Below are 23580 nucleotides of genomic sequence, written 5' to 3'. Positions count from 1 at the left end.
AGTATTGAAAGGGATAAGGTCTTCACAATGTCCTTTTTTTTTTTTCTTTAACATGTTAACAATGATAAGGCCACTTACAAGGTTTTTCCCAATCTGTTTAACTTTTAGGATTCCCCCATTGTTACCCATGAAAAAAAATTGTCAGAAAAAAGCCAAGGAACAAGAAGTCACTGGCTACTCTCCAGATTAAAGTAAAACCAGAGAGCAGCGGTTGGGAGAAGATGCTGAAGAAAAATAAGAATGAAAGAGGGGAAAGGGTATAAAAATTGGTCACTGCTTCTAGCATGAGACTTTGTGGTCTGTGTAGTACCTGATGGTGGGTTTGACCTGTTACAAACTCTTACAAATTAAAGGTTGTCATCAGCCACCAAGGTAAATCAAGTAGTGGTCAGCTCCTGGGGATAGCCCACAGCACATACACCCGCAAGGAGGGTGGCGTCCCTACCAGTGGGGAAAACTGGGGTCAGCTCTGAGAATACTGGGTGAGACTCTGGTCATTGGTTTTGGATAGAACAGAGAGGGTGAGGCATATGTGGCATTTTGGGATAAAGTATTAATTTAGCAGTTCTTTCCTGAATATTTTGCTTTTTTGTTTCTCCAAATGCTTAACTTCACTGTGACATCTGTTTGCACAACTGTAGTCATTTCAGTTTATGGATGCCTGTGATAGAAATATTGTTTACAAAAAATATATCATCTCTTTTTTTTTCTTTAGAAAGATCTCATCTAAATAGTAAGTTAAGGTTGCATCTATGAAACCGGTGCACCTTGTCTTGTTTCTACGAGCTTTAAAAAGTCCAAATACTGATGAGGCTGTGGATCGGAAGGAACCAAAAGTGACTGTGTTTGTTGTCATGTTGCTCTCCTTTGCCTCAAGAGAACGGTCATGGGTCCCTGGGTGATGCATGGTGTGGACTGGTCGTGTTCCTGCAGCATCCTAGTTACACTAGGAGTAGTTGGATGTGCTTATGAAATATGTCAGATATAGAAATAAAGGCATGAAGATGTTTCTTGGTTTCTGAAATTGAACAGAAATGTTTTTCGTTTCGATCTTAATTCTAGAGAACAGAAAGTAGTTACATCACAGAAAGAAAATATGACATTGCATGCTGCCATGATAGCAAGCGTAAGAAAGAAAATCTTGGTAAATATACATATATATGCATATTATGCAAATATATTTGATATTAACATTATGAGTGATTGATAACTTAAAGACAAGGGGGAAAATCATCCTAGATGGTTTTACCTTAGAGTAACAAATAACCTGAGACGTCTAAGCTTTCCGTTAGATACCAGGCCTAGAAATCCATAAGAGATGTAGAGCACGTGCTCACTGATTGAAATGTCAACTCAACTTTGCCAAAATGTGCTGCCGTGTCCCACATGATGCGGAAGCTGGATCCACTCCAAGTGAGCAGAGAAATACACTGTACAGGCAGAGTACTTACAATGAGATGCCATCCATCCCCGATGGGATTTCAAAAGATGGACGTGCAGACATCAGTGTGAGCTCTACCTATGTTTAAGAAACAGGTGAGCACATACCAGAGGCTCACCCCACCCATGGAACCGTACAGAAAAAGTCTGCCCCACGAAAACAAATCCCATTGCCAAGAAAGCCAAAAAGACTTCACTTAATAAAATGAAAGAGAGGGTATGAAGTGTGACTGGTTTTAAACTAGCAATACCACTGTATGAGTTTTCGAAGAATAACAAAGTTTCTTCCTGATTTTTAAACTAAAACATCTAACTAATGATAGTAAAAGACACAGTTTGGGATGATATTGTGTTTCGCGCCCTCATTCTCAAGGCATAATATTTAGACGATGCTTGTCCCTTTCAATTAAAAAAGAAAAAACTATGACTTTCTTTAATATGCATCCTGTGTTAAATTGTCCATAGCTGCAAAATGTATATATGTATGTGTATTTGTTTGACATACACATGGGTACTTACACCTGTGTGTATAAACATATACACATACATCCTCATATACACGTGTATTTTATATATATGCTGAGAAAGTTCACATATATATACAATTGCGTATGTATATATGTGTGTGTCTGTGTGTGTGTGTGTCTGTGTGTGTACAGGTATAAAAACTTGACAGGCAGAGTAATATTTCACTCAGTGTTAAATGAAGTCTTTGAAAAATCAAGTACAGTCACTCAGTTAACATAGTACAGCCAGTAAACTAAGTTGAAAAGAGAAAAAGTGAATGGAAACACGATCCGGGACCATCTGTCTATGGCATTCACATCGGTTAGATCAGGGATTTTAATTTTGAGCTGTGAAGACCTCCTCCGTAGATGGGTCTTCTTGTGCGGGATGCTTCTGTCCCCCATGTGTCGCCCATGCCCTTCCCGAGGCATGCTCTGTTTCCTGTACTGGATTCCTGAGTTGTCAAAGGATATTGCTGAATTCCTGGTATCACCAATGCCACCTGTGACCTCATTCATTTCATTGTGAACCTCTAGCGATGTTAACAGAATATTTCCATGAGCATCCACCTAATTGGAAGAAAACACACATTGTTAGACAGCTAGCATAGCATGCCAATAAACCTAATTTCTACATACAAACCCAGGAGAGACTTACGTCATGCAGCCATGTCACATATAGTATGAGAAATTGCACATCTGTCAAAGCCAGCACTCTATTTTAGTGGAAAGTGTCATTTTGTGGGCTTAACTGCAGGTTAGAGTTTTGATTTCCTTGATTTAAAAATTCTCATGTAGAAAATTAGATAAAATAAGGGAGCCCTTTTCAAATTGAAATTCCACATTATGGGTACAAGTCCGTATTGAAGACAAGATTAAAGTACAAATGTCTTTCAAGATGTTAACAGGTATTATAACCATTTTTCACAACTATACACTGGATAGAAACTATACTCTCCCATTCTTCTTTGGAAGCCGATTTGTCTCTTCTTCTGATGGTACAAAAATATCCAAATTACCATGAAGAAACAAACAAGTACTGTGATGAATGGACACACCTAATGACCTTGGTGGATTAGATAAAGACCCCCACCCAATACCCTCTCCTCACTCAATCCTGCTCCTGGCAGGAGACCTCCTTTTTAAGAGCTATATTTAAGATAGGCTAAAGTCCCTTCTTACATTGGAGCCGAACTTTAGAATAACATTTTATTCTGTGCTAAATACAGCTTCAGACCTTTCATGATGACGCCAATGGTCCATTTTACTTATTGGTCTGCCACTAAACTTTCATGGAGCATGCCTGAGGCTAGGCCTTAAGGTAGATATACAGGAGGTGAGCTTGGGAGAGAAGACTCCCAACACGAAGAGTAGGGGCCCGTGCAGATCTCTGAATGGTGCTAGGACTGCAGGTAGGATGGCCCCAGACACCAAGGTTGTCTAGACACAGGAAGGGCTGCCAACATCCTGAGGCCACTCAGGCTCTGGCACAAAGGCACCAAAAAAGACTCAGAGGTCCCCCCGCCCCCGCCGCCCATGGTTTGAGAATACCATTCAATTACGCTTGGGGAAGGAAAGGTGTGGTCATCATGATGTCACCCCTTTCTCCCCAGACCTTTGAGTATGTTATGCAAAAGGGACTTTGCAAACATAATTAAAGTCATGGACCTTAAAATAGAGAGAGTAGCCTAGATTATCCAAGCAGGCCCAATCTAATCACATGAGACCTTAAAAGCAGAGAACTTTCTCCAGCTCGAAGCAGAAGAGAACGTCAGAAAGATGTGGCAGAAATTGAAAGCCAGAGGAATTTGAAGCGTGAGGACTGGATTCACCCTTGATTGAGAGAACTTCAGGGGAGGCCTGAGAAGAAAGGGGCAGCCTCTAGGAGAAAAGACGGGCCCTGGCCAACAGCCAGCAAGGCAACGGGGACCTCAGTCCTACAACCACAAGGAACCATGGTACCCACTGAGCTGGCCTCACTATACCCAGACTTCTGACTGACCCAACTGTGGGATAACATTTGGGTGTTGTTTTAAGTGTTAAGTTTGTGTGGCTGTAATCAAAACTACTACAGGACAAAAAAGGGAAGATTTCAGAGGGGTGATGAATTTGAACTGGGCCTCAAGAATGAGTAGAAATTTCTCAGGCAAAAAGCCAGAAAAACATACAGACAAAGCCTTGAAGAGTGGCTGAAGTATTTTGAGAAGGGCAAACTAGTTGAGTGGGACTCAAGTCCTGGAGAGAATGGATACACACGCTCAGCTCCTGGCCCATGCTCAGCTGGAGATAGAGGAGGTGACTGTCATTCTCATCCCTGTCATCATCTACCTATCACTTTATCATTACAGGAAAGAAAACTTGGTGGTGAATGGGAAGCAGATGAGAGTCAAGCCATTAAAGGAATTTCACCTTTACCCTTTAGGTCATGAGAAATAAAAGTGATTTCTAAGTGAAATAGTGACACATTTCTGAAACCCAACTTAAGTGGCAGAATAAAGAATAAAAGATGGATTTGAAGGGAGAAAGTGAAGAGACAGACCCTAGTTGGTGTGCACCACACTGGTCTCTGTTCCTTGAGGGCAGTCTGTGAGCGAAATGCCAGGAGGTGGTGAGTAACTGCTCCCCGCCAGCCACTGCAACCCATCCCAGCATTTCCTCTAGGCCATGCAGGACACTCAGCGATGCTTCACCACCACCTGGTCATTTCTGTATCTCTGCAGTTAAGAAGGTGGGAAAGGAGTGGAGAGAGAGTTACTCATCACCCTGCTCCCACCCGGCCTCCTGGCCCTTCCTGAGCTCCCTGAAGAAATCCTCGCAATGTGGACTTAGGGTGCAGCAGCTGGCCCATGTTAGCCTGAGTTGGGCTCAGTGTTCCTGCCTGATGAGTGAGAAGGGCCAAGGTGGGATGGACTGTGGTCTACAGTCTCCTGAGAATGGAAGACAGCCCACCTGGGGGTGCCGGGAGACATGAATAGACCAAGATAATACCATACGTACTAGGGAGCAGGCTTTTCAGGGAGACCCATTCTTGGGGAAGGAGCAGAGCACTGCCAGAAGAAAATTAAAGTTTTATTTATTTTTATTCTAAAATGGAGATTAAAATTCTAATGGGGCTTGTATCTCGAAAGTACCAGGAAGAGTAGACCTTTGTAAGGACTTGTGTTCTATATCTGCTCTTTTCATCATCTCCCCCCGGAATGACTGGCAGTAAAATCCTTACAAGAAAAAAAGTCTATTTTCCTGTTTGGGGGATCAATGAGGCATCCATCCGGTGGTTTGGAGCTGAGTCATGTGGGAGGAGCAGCCCAACAGGTAAGTGAAGGTGTGGCTGAAACAGAAGGAGACAGCAAAGGAAAGGCCAGCAAGGGACTGGGCAGTAGCATGTCCTCCGTAGAAACCACCTAGGAACTGGGGGTGTGCTGGGGCTACCGGAAGTCATCACCTTCCCTAAGAAGGGGGTGATCTGGACCTGCTTCGGAAGTTGTGGGCAGTTGGCCCTAAGGCAACAAGGAGGTGAGGGTGATGGGCAGATTAGCTGGCCCTTACTGAAATGCACGGAGGAGTAAGAGGTCCTTGCCCTCAAGGGGTAGAGCAGGTGAGAGCTTCAAATAATCAGCAAATGCATTTTAGAAGGTACTGCCTATTGCCCTTAAAGCACATTTTAAAATACATGCCAACAATTCCATCTCTTTTCTAGCTATCAAAAATGCCATATGCAAATCTCCTTTTATCAAAATCTAGGGGATTATGATGAATGACTTTGTAGAACAAAATACCAATAAAGGAATGTCTATTATTTATTTATTTTTTTTGCGGTACGTGGGCCTCTCACTGTTGTGGCCTCTCCCGTTGCGGAGCACAGGCTCAGCGGCCATGGTTCATGGGCCCAGCCGCTCCGCGGCATGTGGGATCTTCCCGGACCGGGGCACGAACCCATGTCCCCTGCATCGGCAGGCGGACTCTCAACCACTGTGCCACCAGGGAAGCCCAGGAATGTCTATTATTAAAGAAGGAAAAGAGTATTCTGTGATACATTTATTAGGTAGAACTTTGATGGTTCTAATGACGCAGAATTTCACCTGGCTTTAAAGGTATGTTTATGTATTTTATACATAGTAGCGTGAAGTAATAACCTATAAGGGAAAAGAATCTGGAAAAGATTCTTATGTATATATACATTCATATTTGCATGTATAACTGAATCACTGTACAGTATACTTGAAACTTACACGATATTGTAAATCAACTATACATCAATAAAATTTTTTTTAAAGATGTAGTTCTAATTAGAAAAAAAAAAAAGGTACATTTATGAACCATCCCCCCCTTCCCACTAGAAGAGTGAGAAAACACGTGGCTTCAGTGGAACCAAACAGATGACAAACACTACTCATTCATGGACACACATTCCCTGAGCACTTGCCACATCCAGCCCCAGTGTGCACCTTTTGGTAGATGCAAAGAATGGGATGCTGTCTAGGACAGAAGGCACAGTGGCCACATGAAATGTGACCTGCTCTCTATCTCCGAAGCACAGAGCATGTGCCCTGGAGGTTAGAAGAACAGGGACAAGACCACCTGCTTGGAGTGGGGACTGTCAGAGGCAGGATGGGAACAAGTGGTAGACAAAATCAGGAAAACATCATAGAGAAGAGCATCTGGGTTAGGTCTTGAAGGAGGGGAAGATGTGGACAAAAAGAGAGGGATTCTGGGAAGAGGGAATCAAAGGCAAAGAGATAATAAGGTGTATGGTGATTTCAGGAAGCCCACAGGGAGAGTGAAAAAAAAATAAGAAGGTCAACTGGATGTTGAGTTGATTTTTCAAGATTTAATGACAAATCTGTACAAATCAGTATCCTGTCTTCCCTTATCACTTGTGGCCAGTTTTGTGCATTTGGAAAAGAACTTTGGAGGGTGGGTCCAAGTCTGCACTCTTGGATTCCAGTTGAAGGAAACCCACCCTGAGGGAAGCCGAACCTGATGTTGTCAATGTTTACAAAGTTGGGGTGCCAGGGTGCTCTGACATCTGTGGCTGCCTCAAAGCTGATTGAGAACCAATATGGTTGCATCACTCCATTTCAGAGTGGGGTGAACAGCTACAATGGAACAATCATGTCAGAAGGAACTTGAACATATACATGGAATTAATAAGAGCTTAGAGTAAATTAGTTTGGCTGCTTTTGACATAGTTTTACATTTGCATAGTTTTCATTTAAAAGTGAACCAGTGTGTAGAAAATTTACACTGAAACTACTAGAAGGTATTTTTTTTCTGCAAGAATTAAAGGGTTACTAAAATCTATTAAATCTTAGAAACGAAACATTTTAAACAAATATTTCCAGAAGAGAGGCTTATCTTTTCCTATCATCTAGAATTTAAATCTTAAAACAGATGGGATTGTAAAAATGTCCTGTATAGAATGACAGTGATGACTTGTAATTTCTGAAGCATTTCATGAATACTACTTATTTTGAGGAGTTTGTCTCATATCTACTATAATTAGATTCATTGATTTCAATGTAGTTTTTCTTCCCGCTCCATAACCTGGACAGGCAGAAAACATTCAGAGATGAAAAACACCTCATGTGGAATGTATCCTAGAGGGATTTTCATTTTTTCCAAGAATCTGTCACCAGATTGGCACACTGTTGACATCTCATTCTCTACTTACCTTCAATCTTCAAAATGAGTAAAATATTCTAGTTTCAGGAAAATAAGGAACTATTTATCATGTGAGAAATGAAATCTTGCTCTTTAATAAGAGGAATGATGTCAAGCCTGCAGCTCTGATTCCTTGGCAAGACTTTCTGCCACTTCATGAAATTCAAATACCATTTGGTTAACTTGCAAAATATCACACGGCTTGTAACCATAACACATGCATTACAACCAAAGACTAACTCTTGGGTATAGAAACAACTCAAGAACAAACAGAGGTTAAGCACAAATAAATTAAGGTCAGGATTTTCATTGCACCGCTGGTCTGAGGAGAAACTAAGTGACTATGTGAACACTGCCACTAAGTTAAAATAGAGTTCAATCACTAAATTTAAGGAAAATCTACTCATGGTCTGACATTAGGTTCAATAGCATCATGGTCACGTTGGTGGCCTGCAGAACCCCTGAGGACACCACCCTGAGATCTCTTACAGGACACAAGCAAAGACAATGACAGTACAAGTCCTTGCTGTCACCCAGTGTCCATCAGTCCAAGGAAAGCTTCAGCCCCCGAACCTCTTGGCTCCCAACTATGACAGAGGAGCTCCTTGAGGCCATTGCTGGCCACACTGATAAACAATCCCAAGAGATATCACTGAAAATGAATGAGTGAATAATTATAATTACAAAGGACTCTTGAAACTGTTGGCCTGTGCATAGTGCTATTTCTGTTTGGCATTAAATTTTTTATTCTTTACTTTCTTTTAATTCATTCGGATCATGTGATATGAACTTTTGGGAGGTGCATTTCTACTTTAAAATTATCACTAAATTCTTAGTTGTGGTCAGCAAAAATTTTTTTAAATTGAAGTATAGTTGATTTACAATGTTTCAGTTATATAGCGAAGTGATTCAGTTATATATATATATATACACACACACACACACATATATGTATATACATACACTCTTTTCCATTATATGTTATTACAAGCTATTGAATATAGTTCCCTGTGCTATACAGGGTCCTGGTGGTTTATCTATTTTACATATATTAGTGTGCATCTGTTAATCCCAAATTCCCGATTTATCCCTCCCCCCACTTTCCCCTTTGGTATGCGTACGTTTCTTTTCTATGTTTGTGAGTCTATTTCTGTTTTGGAAATAAGATCATTTTATCATCTTTTTTTTTAAGATTCCACACATAAATGATATGATATTTGTCTTTCTCTGTTTGATTTACTTCACTTAGTATGATGCTCTTGGGTCCATCCATGTTGCTGCAAATGGCATTATTTCATTCTTTTTTATGGCTGAGTAATATTGCATTGTATATATGTACCACATCTTTATCCATTCATCTGTCGATGGGCACTTGGGTTGTTTTCATGTTTTGGCCATTGTGAATATAGCTGCTATGAACACTTGGGTGCATGTATCTTTTCGAATTAGAGTTTTCATCTTTTCCAAATATATGCCCAGGAGTGGGATTGCAGAATCATATGGTAACTCTATTTTTGGTTTCTTAAGGAAACTCCATACTGTTCATCATAGTGGCTGTACCAATTTACGTTCCCACTAACAGTGTAGGAGGGCTCCCTTTTCTCCACACCCTCTCCAGCATTTGTTGTTTGTAGATTTTTTGTTGATGGCCATTCTGACCAGTATGAGGTGATAACTCGTAGTTTTGATTTATATTTCTCTAATAATTAGTGATGCTGAGCATCTTTTCATGTGCCTGTTTGCCATCTAGTCAGCAACAGCTTTTTTTTTTTTTTGCGGTATGCGGGCCTCTCACTGTTGTGGCCTCTCCCGTTGCGGAGCACAGGCTCCGGATGCGCAGGCCCAGCGGCCATGGCTCACGGGCCCAGCCGCTCCGCGGCACATGGGATCCTCCCAGACCGGGGCACGAACCCGTATCCCCTGCATCGGCAGGCGGACTCTCAACCACTGCGCCACCAGGGAGGCCCAGCAACAGCTTTTAATGTCTACCTTTAAGAGCATCAAATATGCATTTAAAACTAGCATACATGCATTTGTATGTATGAGCTGATGTCTACTACAATTACAGATTTTTAAAAATATGAACATACAAAGGCTTTAAGAAAACTGCTGGGAAAACAGAAACAGATTTTCAGAAAAGCAAACAGTAAAAATGGACTCTTGAATTTTCCTCTGCATCTGATTTATAATATATTATTTCTACATTCTGCTTAATTTAGTCTGTGGATTTAGAGATTTGGGGGATTTTGTTTCTTTTTGTTTTAAATTTTAAGCTTCACACTCAAAAAGATATTTCTGTAGCACAATTTAACCTTTCTAAAGAGTGTCATTTAGAATAAAGGAAATAAAATTGAAATCTGTTTAAATTATGAGGGAATTTGGAAAAACAGCATTGTATGTGTCTGCATGTCTGTGTAACGGAAAATATAATGATGTGATGAATTCTAGTTTCCTTGGAAACAGTATTACCAAAGTATACTGTGTATGCATAATAGGATGTGGACTAATTTAGAAACACACCAGTATGGTGCTAAGTATACTTTCCAGTAAGAAATTCAGGGTCATGTTGCCTGTGGAAGACTGATTTTATTCACAGATCCTAGTTTCTCTGACCAAGTCTATTTATGTGTTGCTGAAAGGATAGGAGCCATTTATAGCCATTTACCTTCACTCATTCATGAACATACAGGGACCTATTCTGGGCCACTGGTGGGCCATGGGCACAGCACTCCTCCAGGGAGCTTCTGCACCCCTGCGAGAGGCTTGGGCCGGCAATGCACCAAGAGCACCAGAAAGAACAAGGAAACCTCACGAGCTTGAGAAATAAGTATGTTTAGTAAGAAGAATTTAAAAGTAAAGAAATATAGGAACAAGCCCAGTATGTAAACGGGTGGAGGTATATTTTTGAGGACTTGAAGGGATGCAAGAGGTAAAAGGATAAAGGTAAAAATTTTATCGAAACGACAATGTGCTTTCACTAAAATAGTATTTATAATTGCAATAACATATTGCTTTTATTAAAAAAATAAACCAAAATGACATCTAACTGCAAAGTTTGTAATTGGAAGGATGTAAGTGTGAGATGAGGAGGGCTGGAGAGGGACCTGATTGGTGTCCTCTCTCTGGGTTCAGAGCCCACGGGTCCTAGAGCAGCTCCCTGATTGGCCGCTGCTGTCCTGGGCTGCTTGCCTGGCATTTTGCAGAACACAGCCAGCAGGGCTGGGCCAGGGCAGATGCACGAGAGCCCTGGGACAGCACACTGCTCCTGCCCTGCACTACGGACCCTGAACCAGGGCAGGTGAGAGAGGGGGCTGTCCACGCCGTGCAACGAACAGCAGCATGCTGGCTATCACATTTGTAATTTGACCACTGAAGGAAAACTGCAACATTGTTGAAAATGCTTTTGCCTGTCAAGTTTGGGCCCCACACCCCAGAGATCCATTCATTCCGATATCTTTCCTTTTCTTTTCACAGGAAACTGGCAAGCTTTTGGCTTCTCCAACTTCTGCACCAATTTTGCTTTTCTATAAAACTCAGTGACTTGCAGACGCCACCTTTCAGGCTACGATCAACAAGCATGCATCACTCCTACTCAAAGGCCGTGATGCTGCGGGGTCTGTGGGTCTGGGAAAGACAGAGTGGGGGCGGCCGAGGCCGAGAGGCCTACCCGGTTGCTGTCACCCTTTGAACGGTCATTCTTTGCCTTGGCGGTCTTTTCCGCAAGCTTCTTCTGCCTTTGAGGGCCTCTTCCAAAGAAAATGTAGTTGACAAAGGCATACTCCAGAAGGGCCAGAAACACAAAGACAAAGCAGCCCATGAGGTACATGTCAATGGCTTTGACATAGGGGATTTTGGGCAACGTCTCCCGAAGATGTGTGTTGATGGTCGTCATGGTCAGCACGGTGGTGATCCCTGTAAAAGAAACGGGAGCGTGAGAGGCTGCAGGTCCACCGCTCGGTTCCTCACTTTTCACTTTTCTGCTTTATTTTCTCAAAAAGTGTGAAGTAGTTGAAAATCACGGTTGAATACTGTTGGGTGATTGAAACACAACAGAATATAGAACACACAGTTTGGGCAGCAGGTCACACCTCAGGCTGGGGAGTTAACATCTCTTCCCTCCCCGCGCCACCTGGGAGGTGCCTCCCACTGCACCTGGCCCGTGGATGGAGGTGGATGGAGAGGGGTCGGGGACAAGGCAGAGGCTGCCCTGCATGAAAGCTGGAAGAAATGAAAATAAACCCGGAATTTATCATAAAACACTAAGTGTCTGGGTGAGAAGCTTCTGGGAAGAAGAATGAATCTGGGGAATCTAGGAAGGCCATGTGTGGCCGCTAGTGAAGAAGATGATTCTTACCACAAGGCCTTAAAGCAAGGGGAATGAGGCAATGACTTAAAGCTGCTAAGGACGGGAGCCAGTCCTGAGCTCAAAGAGAGGGAATGTTCGAGTGTAGCTCCGGAGAACAGATTACCTCTCATAGCAACTTCCTGCCCCAGCTAAGAAAGAGGCTAATAAGCTGTGCAGCACATGTTGGCTGTGGGCAAGAGCTAATGATTTTACCCAAAGTATAGGATCTTACCATGCTCTGGGGCAAGTGGCCAGATCTCTGTTGGGTTTTTTTGTTGTTGTTAAATGTCATTATTTTGAATTCTTTAGATAGTATTAGGTGAATAATACCATTTTTCCCTAAGGGAGCTAAGTTTAGTCTCTAAAAACATGTAAGGACCATATTTTGTAATTCTCCCATAGCAGTGGGCATGTTCTTGGTGTACAAAGATTCCATATGGGATGATCTGAAGCCACAGAGAGCAGGGGACCCATTGGCTCGTGACATGACCAGAGCTGCTGAGCTGAATGAAGCTACGTGTGTGGGAATGAACTGCATCACTCACTTCTCAGTGGCACGGGCATTACTGCAGCTGACTTGCTCTCTTTGAGATAGTACTTTTGAAATATTAAGAAGTCTCAAAAAAGTAAGGCAGCTCCAAAGAGCCAACTCTTTTCTACCCATGTGACTGGTACCATGGAATGTGATTACTCATGTGTCTTCCAGGACCCAAAGGAGAGGGTCACTGCCACATGAGGACTTCTCTCAAGGAGACTTGCAAGGTGAGAGCCTCAGCCATGGTCCTTCAGCCGTAGTAACCCAGAAAACCAATGATGTCCCCTAGACCAGAAGGTGGTTCAAGACCAAGAGGCTGACCACCCAGACACATGGTCCCACCAGACCACTTCTCTGACCCCACTGGACCCCCACTCAACTCTCCGGGGAAGGGGTTGGGTTTGTTAAGTGTCTTACTCTGATGCCCTCTGGACTCCCATCCCATACTTGGATGAGTGCCAGAGTGTAAGGCTCCCCTCACTAGTGACCACCTGGAGAAGAGGGAAGAGAGCCCAGGCTTCCATCCCACACATGCTGAGCTGCTGTTAGCAGGAGACGAGGGAAGCGAGGAGCAGAGAACCTATTTTCATGTCTGACTGCAAACCAGAGCTGATGATGAATATATGGAAGTCAAAGACGTCAGGATATTTTAAGACTACCCTTTAACATAAAATTCAGGTGTACCTGGGGACTTATAAATTTGAAAATGGCAATGGGATAATTATAGTTTACAAAGAAATGTAAAAACACCATGCAGATGCTACAAAATTAGGTGTTCTCACTATTATTCAAAAATTTTGTAATGTTGTTGCCACAGCTTATTTTTTTCTTTCCAAATGGACTTTGGAAAGCGCTCTGCTTTAGTCTTTGCTTTGGCTTTCCAGTTGATTATCCTGAGTGGATGTGTATAACACAGGCCTCAGTAGATGTACCCAGAAAATGGGCTAAAGTAACACAAAACAGGGACGGCCAGCACATGTCAACAAGCACTCAGCCTGGCAAAGGCGAGGAAAATGGGCAAGGATGCTGGCTTCAGGCCCATCAGCGCCAGCTCAAGGAGTCCCTTAAGAGTAAGGTTTTGTGGTGAGTAGTGTTCCCTGGCTTTCCAGCTTGGGATCACATGACCTCTTAGCTTGAAAGGCCATGCATTCTCCAATTCTTTGTATCGTTTTCCTTCCTATCAAGATAACCGTGGAGAGTGATGGATGCAGTGGTTCATGGCCTGGATAGTAGAACCACATGGCCCAGGCCAAAAGCCTGGCTCCACCACATCCCAGCAGCAGGACCTGAATGAGCTTGATAGGTCCACAGCTGTTGTCTAAAGGTGCTGTGAAGTCTAAACACCACGGTGATGGGCTAATGGTAACTGGCATTGTTAACACTCATGACAACAGATGTTATTGTTATCAGCATCACAGAAAAATACATTTTCTGGTAGCCTCCAGTTTCTTGGCAGGAGACCCAGATCTGACAGCCTCGCTTTGAACTTCTGATCTCTAAAGGGGACCCCATCCAATGGCAGAACGGGAGACTGAGTGGTGCCTTCTGTGTTCTTCATACATTTGCCAAGCTGTTAAGTCTTGCTAACTATTAGCTTCAAATTATTTCTCATTTATATTAAGGAAATATTATGCTTGAAAAACTGCATTTATAAAGATGGTTGTGAAATAAAAATATAATTTATATCATTTAATCAAAAGATATTTAATTTTTCTTCTTTGTGACCTAAATAATGTGGCTTAAATTATCTTAGTGTAAATTTTCACTTTCAGAAGGACCAATACTATTATTCACTGATAAGCAGACTTCGGTATTTTTGAGGACGACCATGTAATTACAACTCCCAACTTTGTAGTCTGGCGGCTTCTAACACTAACAGTTCAGTGGATGTGGGGGTCAGACCCTGGGCAGAAGAAGCATAAGATCCTGAAGCACACAGAGCATCTGTGCAGCACAGCTGGGTGAAGAACCAGCGTTTCCCTTCTCAGTAGAGACAACCCCTGACAATTCCAGGTCCAACAGTGCCCTGAACCGGAGGGACATGCCAAGGAGGTTTTCACTGAGCACCCTTCTGTGCAGACCCGCACCTCTCAGACCTCATTTAGTAGTGGGGAGAACTCACCACTGTGCAACCATTCAGGATGAAGGCAAACAGCACTCTAAGCATTTCGAAGGGTGTAGTTCATGACAAGACACATGAAGTCAGCTGGGGGAGGGGGAGTTCTCCAATCAAAGTCCCCCAAACTATAGCCATATCCTCTCCAGGAGGCACTAAGCACATTAGCATCTTAAAGGTTCTCAGAGAATCCTTAATAAGGATGGTTAATAATAATTCTTGCTGACCTTTAAAAAAATCCATTATTTTTACAATGTAATAGACCAAAGAACCCTTCTGTGTATTGTCTATTGACACTGTAGAAATCACCTGTAGTGGTTAAGGGCCCTGGAGTCAGACAAACTGGATTAAAATCTTTCTTCTGACACTTAATATTATCTGACTTTGCACCAGTTATGTAGCTTCTCTGCACCTCACTCCCTTCTCTGTAAAATGGGAACGATAACACTGCCTATCGTGCTATGGATCTTCTGCACCATGGATCAGGTAACCACTTTCCAATGACCTTGCACAGAACTTAGAACCTGAGTATTTGGTAAGTTTCAGCCTTAATGATTGTTGTTGTTGTTGCTGTTATTTAGGGTTCATTACCCGATGATACACTTTTCCTTAACCAGTTGGAGTTGCCGTGCTGTCACTTCCCAAGTCCTGCAGACCCAGGCTCAGAGACCATGTCTTATGCAGAAGCTGGGAGAGAAGGAGTGAGAGGACTGGGGTCCCACGCTGAGAGCGGGACCTGCTGGACGTCAATCTGGCCAGACACTGCAGCCTGGAGATCCCAGCTGCCTTCTCGACCTCCAGGCCTCAGGTCCACGCCAACACTGGCAAATGCCTTCAATTCTGCCTCCCAGACTTCTGATATCCATCAGGACCTGCACACCTCCAGTGGTAATGCCTTAGCCCGTCTGGACAGACCACTCCTCTGTCCCAGCAAAACATGAAGCATGAAGCATGAAGCATGTTCATGTTTTCATGAACATGAAAACATCCCAGAAGCATGATTGAGGTTTAGAGTAACAATACTGAGTTGACAAGAAAAAGTGGAATCTACTTTCATACGCTGTAATGAGGCTATGTTGACTCTAATCCACTCCAGATAGATTATCTATTTAATATTGTGGAAGACAATGTTTAACAATTTAGGAGCTATAGAATTTGGATCATCCAGAAAATTGAGAAATTTGCATTTTCAGTACACCTCACTTTTGATGATGCCAGATAATTCTGGTTCTTTGGTACTCATATTTCTCTAAATACCTCAAAAATAACACATTCTCTGAGGCAGATTCCCTGGAAGCTCAGGAAGCTTCAGCTTCTGATCGATCTTCTCTAATACAGGCCTCTTACAGGCTCGGGAGGGGTTCTGGAAATTCTGTATTTATGTATTTTATATTCTTTTTCTTAAAGAGAGCTCCTGAAGTTGTATAAGCTAGAAGCTCCACAAAATTTGGATCTGCCCTAGCAAATTCATTTTAGCTGTGAATTTTCCAGGTGAGAAGAGAAAATCGTTTAACAAAGAGCAATCTAGTAACATAACAAAAAAGGCAAAACCTACAGAAAGGACTGATGTTACCTCTGCAAGTGTAACCTGCAGATGTAACCTCTGCAGGTGGTAAAAAATCCTGAAGGTGTTTTCGAGAGATTTTTCCTTTACCAAGCCCATTAGAAATAGATTAACAGCACTTTTGATTTTTTGATACCTTATTCTGCTCAAAGTGTTTTTACATTCACCTAATACTTTAGAGATAACTACCTAAGTTTCTTAAGTCACTGTTAAATGTTATTTCATTAGAAAAAAATAAGTCACTGTTAAATGTTATTTCATGAGAAATCTAATCTTGAATCAGTGCGAGTCACCTGTCTTTGCGTCTAAACCAGACGTCCACTTACGCACATGTACACACATTCTCCTGGAAGCATGATGCTAAGCAACTTATATTCCTGGGAAGAGATGGTAAATAGAAAAAGTAAGAAAGAGGGACAACCAGATCCCTGAATTCTTATGCTTCTCTGCAGGCTTACCAGCAGATGTGTTGTAATCCTTTCCCATCAATTTTGAAAGGTATTATTGATGACTTCACTCCCAGGAATTAAATTCAACCCTACCCAAAGAAGGGATAAACTGGACAATTGTTCTTCAGCTCTAAAAGCTCAGTACTTACCTAAAATGTATTTAAATAATTATTTTGTCCATGCAGTTTCATAATAATTAGCTCAGTAGAAAATAATGTTTCTGAAAATATAAGCCTTCCCTTAATAATTAAAAAATATTAGAAATCATACTGGAATGTATAATTATATTGTACATCAGCTAATAATCCAGTTGTCAAGTGACCAATGGCCAGAAGAGATCACTAGAGTTCTTGGGAACCACTCAGAATTTAATATCACCTTTTAGTGCTCATTAATTTGTGTAATTCCAATTGTATGGTATAACATTTGACTGTTTTTCTGACTTAAAAAAGAATGCACAATTAATCAAGTCTTCTTTCTGGGCAACAGAATAATTTTGAATAGGAGATGTTAATCCTTGCTTTAAAATTAGTGTCAAAAATAGTTTTATTATGCAAATATTCGGCAAGCATATTTTCCCTTTCATGGGCGTGAAAATTCACATTTGAGCCTTATAATTAAATTAACACATCAAGAGAATCATGCATGAAATTAGTGTTTCAAGATAAAAAGTGACTATATGGGCAAGACTGGTGTCATGATGTCAAAAAATTGTAGTTGAATTATAGTCTTTGAACTCCCTTAATATTGTAATGATATGGTGACTTTACATTTTAGGTATCATTTAAAAATAACACATACCAAGGGCAACTCTAGCCGCAGATGCATCATAATTGATCCAGAAGGATACCCATGAGAGAATTGTAATTAGGATAGAGGGCATGTAGGTCTGGAGAATGAAGTATCCAATGTTTCTCTTCAACCGAAAGCTCAGTGAGAGCCGAGGGTAGGCACCTATGGTAAACAGACAGGAGTTACACTGGAGATCAGACACAGCAGACAAAGAGTTTGCTTTGACTTCCAGGGGTCAACAGCATGCATTAGAAAAGTCCAGAACGGAGGGGTGGTCCACAACCACGCAATCTGCCTCCGCGCGCCTAATGGTACCCATCGAGAACTTGGGAGAGGAATGATTTTCAGTCTATGTATGAGGTCACGACGAGGATACTCTTCTAAGGTTAAATACTCAGCTGAGAACTGTCCCTGAGAAAACTGTGGGGGAAGCCTTTAGCTTAGAACACATAATAGTGCCAAATATCTCATTTAGTTTTCAACTATTGGTCCTCTTCTTCTCCATTGTAGATAGGGGAGATTTGGCTCAAGGCTTTACTGAGCAAAATGGTTTCTATCAGTCATCCCGTCAGTCCATCTAGAGCAACAGTGCAGATGTTTGAGGCACTGACCCTGGAACACCTGGGATAGCTCAGGGACCCCCACCCGAGAGCTGGAGAGGCACAAAGGGCAGGAGTATACTCTGAGATGCTGTGCTCCAACCACAGGAAAGGCATCAAGGAGAGCTGAGAAGCACCCAGTCTGCTTTCCTGTATTTGAATCCCAGTGTTAGCACTAGCCTCCTGATGTGCACATCCCACTTAGACAGCCTTGAACCCCACCACCACTGCCAGTGCAGAGAAAAAAGCCTACTGCTTATGCCACCTATAGCTATATATTTGCCTTTTCTGTTTGATTTTGTTTTTCTTGGAGCAAGGAAAGTGTGGCTTCCATTTCCTCCTGTCCATTTCAACAGCCCACTTTATCAGTTTCAAACTTCTCAGCTCTTAATTTTCTGGACTCAACTGAGGTTGCTGGAAGGTCAACCCTCTCTAATCATCAACTTCCTTGCCTCCTCCCCTCCTGCCTTCACGGATGGATGGCGCTCTGTTTCTGAGATTCTTCCACCCAAAGCTTCAGGAGGCCTCACTTTTCTTGTCTTCCTCCTACTCCAAGCCTGACAGGCTCCTGTTCTCCTCCTGCCTCAAAGTATATGCATTTCCCTGACTTTGCTCCACATCCCTTTCTGGTTTTGTCCCTATGTCTATCCCTTTTCCAGTCTGATTCATTCGTATGACTGTTTCTTCTATGTAGTAGATGAAAGACTTTAACCTCTAGGCTCCTACTTTAGCATCAACCACATTTTCAGACAAATTATATAAAGGAGAAAAGAAATCGCCTAATGGACCCAGCATTTAAAAGCTGACAATCTGGAAATTTCCTCCAGTCTTTTATGTGCCTGTGTGTGTATAGTTCCTTTTATATAACTCTGATCAAATGCACATATTGTATTGTCACCATAGCATAAACATTTTCATCCTTATTACAAATTACTTTTAAATACAATTTTAAATTTTTCCTAATTTTCCATCAAATACATACACATGTATTCTATAGTTTATAAATACATTTTTCTGAATGCGATAAATTTAGGGTACTTCCATTTTTACAAAACTTTAAGTAATATTCTTACGGATACCTTTGAGTAGAGTCCTTTCATTAAGTTTAAACTTACTGCCTTAGGATGAATGCGCCAAAAGAGGAATTGCTAAGCCAATGTTGAAGGCTTTTGATACATATTCCCAAATTAGTTTGCAAAAGAACCATACAAGCATACACGCCACTATGAGTACTTTATAGAAGTGCCTATCTCATTTTGTAAACATAACAATATTACATAATTTTGTTTTTTGCGCGGTATGTGGGCCTCTCTCTCACTGTTGTGGCCTCTCCCATTGCGGAGCACAGGCTCCAGACGTGCAGGCTCAGCGGCCATGGTTCACGGGCCTAGCTGCTCTGTGGCATGTGGGATCTTCCCGGACCGGGGCACGAACCCGTGTCCCCTGCATCAGCAGGCGGACTCTCAACCACTGCGCCACCAGGGAAGCCCCATAATATTTCTTAAAAATAACTTCTGTTAATTTCCTTGGGAAAATTTGTCCTTTCAATCACTTTCTTTAATTGATCACTTCCTAAATGTTTGTTTTTCCCCTGATTTTAACTTTATAAATAATCTAATTATACTGTTCATTCATCTTTCCCATTTTTTGTTCCTCTCACTGTTTTTACCTATTCATTAAAGTTCTTTTAATACTAATACTTGCTTGTATCCTTTGCAAGCACTTTTCCAGTTATTTGTTTAAAAATCTGAATAGGGTAAAGTGGGGGACATATAAAAACAAGTTTTGTATGTAGTTGAGTCTATCCATTTTATTTTTTTCCCTGTGATTTTTAAAACCTGTTTTTAGGTTTAGATAAGTTCACAATAGAGAGCTAACCACAAACCTATTTTGAGGGTTGGCAATTTGATATGAAGTGAACATGAATGTTGGTTTTTGTTCCACAAACAACTAACCAAGTTTTCCAACACCTCTAAGAAATAAAGCTTCTGCTGACATAGATTTGATACACTCTGTTGTTTTATAGTACATTCCATGTCTATGGACATGGACACGGACATGTCCATAGACATGATGTGCCCATGAGCCAAGTCAGAGCCCTGCCTGGGCTTTGACACCTCTGGGTCCCTGGCCCATATGTTTCAAAAGCACAGTCATCCCGTGTTCAACAACTTCTAAGGCTTCGCATAAAGGTCAAAATAGTCATCCGGGAATTTTAGTTTCTCTAAAATGTTTTCCCAATTTAACGTTAGTTTTATTTTCCACCATGTCTCTGCATTAAGCATAACATTTTCTAGCCAAGAAGTATCCTCACTGCCTCAAAATAATTGTCCATATTTCTTGCCTCTGCTGATTCCCACCCAGTGTTCTCCCCTTAAGAAATGTCTTCCTGGGCCTCCCTGGTGGCGCAGTGGTTGAGAGTCCGCCTGCCGATGCAGGGGATACGGGTTCGTGCCCCGGTCTGGGAGGATCCCATATGCCGCGGAGCGGCTGGGCCCGTGAGCCATGGCCGCTGGGCCTGCGCATCCGGAGCCTGTGCTCCGCAGCGGGGGAGGCCACAGCAGTGAGAGGCCCGCATACCACAAAAAAAAAAAAAAAAAAAAGAAATGTCTTCCTTTAGCCATACTTCAAGGCCTTGGTCAAATGCCACATCTTCCATAAATCCTTTCTTTTTCTTCCCTCCAAGTGTAAGTAATTACCCTCTTATTTCCTTTCCTCTTTAAAGTTATAATTATTAATATTTACCAAGGTAAGATCTTCCTTAGTAAGCTCTACATACCCCTAGGCAGAGTTTGTGAGGTAATGTATTTTTCATATACTGTCATGCTTAGCTAAATGTCTAAACCATCTCTGTCTATTAATAAATGCATCTGTACTGAGAGAAAGAAAACAGGCATATTTGGTTTATTTATGTGACTCTTTAGCAAGTTTAATACTCAAAACAGTCAGTAACTCTATTAAATATTAGTTTGAAATCCCATAGCAACTTCAACATTTTTAAAATAAATTTATTTTATTTACTTATCGATTTATTTTGGCTGCGTTGGGTCTTTGTTGCTGCGCGTGGGCTTTCTCTAGTTGCGGTGAGTAGGGGCTACTCTGCTGCAGTGCGCGGGCTTCTCATTGCGGTGGCTTCTCTTGTTGTGGAGCACGGTCTCTAGGCCCATGGGCTTCAGTAGCTGTGGCACACAGGCTCAGTAGTTGTGGCACACGGGCCTAGAGCACAGGCTCAGTAGTTGTGGCGCACGGGCTTAGTTGCTCCGTGGCATGTGGGATCTTCCTGGACCAGGCCTTGAACCCGTGTCCCCTGCATTGGCAGGCAGATTCTTAACCACTGCACCACCAGGGAAGCCCACAACTTCAACATTTTTACTGAAGTAACTTCAAAATCAGATCTTAGTTTGCAGTTTCATGGCAATCTCATGCCTTTACTTGTCATTTGCTATTCTATGCTCCAGATATTTGTCACTATATCCACTCTACTTGGAATGTTGTTTGATTCCATCAGGATAGACTGGCTCATGTTGTAGTAGCAAAAGACCCCTCAAATCTCAGTAGCTTTACAACAAAGATTTTTTTTTCTTTCTTGTGCTCCATAGCCACTTAGCTTCCTCTATCTGGAAGTCAGCTGGACACTGTGGAAGAAGTGCCACACATACTTCCCGTCACATTTCATCGTCCAGAGCAAGTCTCACTGTCAATCTTTATGTCCCTGGAGTAGGACAGTTCAGTCCTCTCCCAGGGAAGTGCAACAAATATTTTTTGAATGATAATGCAATCTACCATATTCCCCAACTTTCCATTTTGAGTCAACTTTCTTAACTTTTTCCAAAATACATCTTCTTTAGGGAAACTGTTCCCTACAAGGCAAATATTGATACTTATGCAATGAAGTACAACTGATACTCTTTTGAGAATACTTGCCCCAGGCAACATGGGGACCAATGATACAATTGCATAGTCAAACACTTGGAAGGTCATTAGTGACCCTGAGAAAGGGAATATTACTCAGATTTCAAAACTATGTATTCACCAAGGTACTCATTAACACAGAACATAGAATTAAGAAAATATACTATTTTCTTATGTATTCATTTAGTAAATACATTCTATTTCTTAAATGTGAAATATACCTTCAAATCAACAAAATTTTTAGGCATTCTCCATGTGCTGACCCCCCAATCCCAATCTCCTAATCCCACAGGTGGGAATGTTAGTGGAGGAAACAAAAAAGATGAATAAGAGGATAGTCTATGCTCTCAACTAGCTCCTAATCTGTCAGAGAGACTCATACAGAACTGGCCTCGGTAAACCAGAGGTAAGGGCTACACTGGATATTCTAGGGCACAAGTTTAAGAAAGTTTTCACGGTATCTGAACTGAGATACTACTGGTTGAATAAGAGTCTTTACAGGCAGAGAAGCAGAATAGCCTTCAAGGTAAAAGATCCACCAGGGCCAAATGAAGAAAAGCCTTTCAAGATACCATGAGACAGAGACCTCAGAATGTTAATAAACACAAGAATCTTCAGAGGTGTCAAGATCCATTCTTCTAGGCAAAGACTTTTGCCATTTGGTGTGCATCTTCAAGAACACATAGAGTCTTTGTGTAGCTCTGTTAGATAAAGTCCTGACACTGGTACAACAGATGTGCTGATGTATCCTGTATCTATGGAGAAACTCCTCAAATGATCATAATAAGTGGCTGATAATTTAAAGTTGAGAAGTAGTGAGTCATCTGCACCAAGACATAACCTTCAAAAGTGCAATAGAAGCTTACAAATTACAACAGAAAGGCACAGAAGCCCTAAAGTCTGCGTGCCAATGCAGATGTGGTCAGGTCCACAAGTAGATGCTGAGTAAAAAGACAAAGGTACAGTCCCTAAATACAAGTGCATTGTTCTGGTTCAGGGCTTCCTTGGCAAAACTATCTATCAAAGATGCTGATCTCAACCCTTTCTCCCCAGATGCACTAAAAGTTGTGGCCAGAAACAAGGCTCTGGATCTCTCATCCAGCCTCAATTAATAGCACTTTCTAAGGCGTTAATATTGTTGAAGAACTCATAAAAATGTGGATGCAGAGTACCATGTCACCTTTGCGGAGTGATAAGAACCACTCAAATGTATCTATAAAGTAACAAGCTGATATTTTAGCAACTTCAGCAGAGCTGGCCTATGTACATATACCTGTCCCCCTCCAAGGCGGCCACCGTGGGGGCTCTCCCACAATTGCCTAGGAAGCTTTGTGAGCTCGGTGCTGCTCTTGGGGTCTTTATGATGCTGTCTCATTCAATATCTACCTTTTTTACTTTATAATACAACCTAAAGTTCAAAATGGTGTTCCTAATTTTCTCACTTGCGTTGCTAGTCACCGTAATTAATATATGTTCAAAAATTCCATAAAGGGAAGGAGATATATGAAATAGGAAAGAGAGAAAGAGGAAAAACAAAACTTTCTCAAAGACTGTCTCAACCAGGCAATGATTCTCTTTCTGATCCCTCCACAGTAAAGCCAGAATGTTCTATCCTATGACTCTGAAGCAAAGAGCAGGGGCATCTGAGTGATCCAGGTTCA

The 23580-nt window shown here is 41.8% G+C and overlaps 1 protein-coding gene across 3 annotated transcripts in view; it reads right to left on the bottom strand.

The window, feature by feature from the left end:
- Window positions 1–2174: 2174 nt before the first annotated feature.
- The window catches only part of GABRB3 (gamma-aminobutyric acid type A receptor subunit beta3), a 238581-nt gene continuing 217175 nt past the window's right edge, over window positions 2175–23580 (bottom strand). For 2 of the 3 annotated variants that reach the window (XM_060095106.1, XM_060095104.1), the window contains exons 7-9: window positions 17418–17570; window positions 11275–11519; window positions 2175–2516 (exon numbers count right to left, since the gene is read on the bottom strand). In XM_060095106.1, coding sequence (XP_059951089.1) covers window positions 2175–2516; window positions 11275–11519; window positions 17418–17570 — 740 coding nt within the window. Of the gene's footprint in view, window positions 2517–8397; window positions 8418–11274; window positions 11520–17417; window positions 17571–23580 lie in introns of all 3 variants that reach the window. The other variant, XM_060095107.1, reaches the window with a different exon arrangement.

The sequence above is a fragment of the Mesoplodon densirostris genome, chromosome 4 (assembly GCF_025265405.1).
Source record: "Mesoplodon densirostris isolate mMesDen1 chromosome 4, mMesDen1 primary haplotype, whole genome shotgun sequence".
NCBI lineage: Eukaryota > Metazoa > Chordata > Mammalia > Artiodactyla > Ziphiidae > Mesoplodon > Mesoplodon densirostris.
This window is presented reverse-complemented; position numbering and strand designations above follow the sequence as displayed.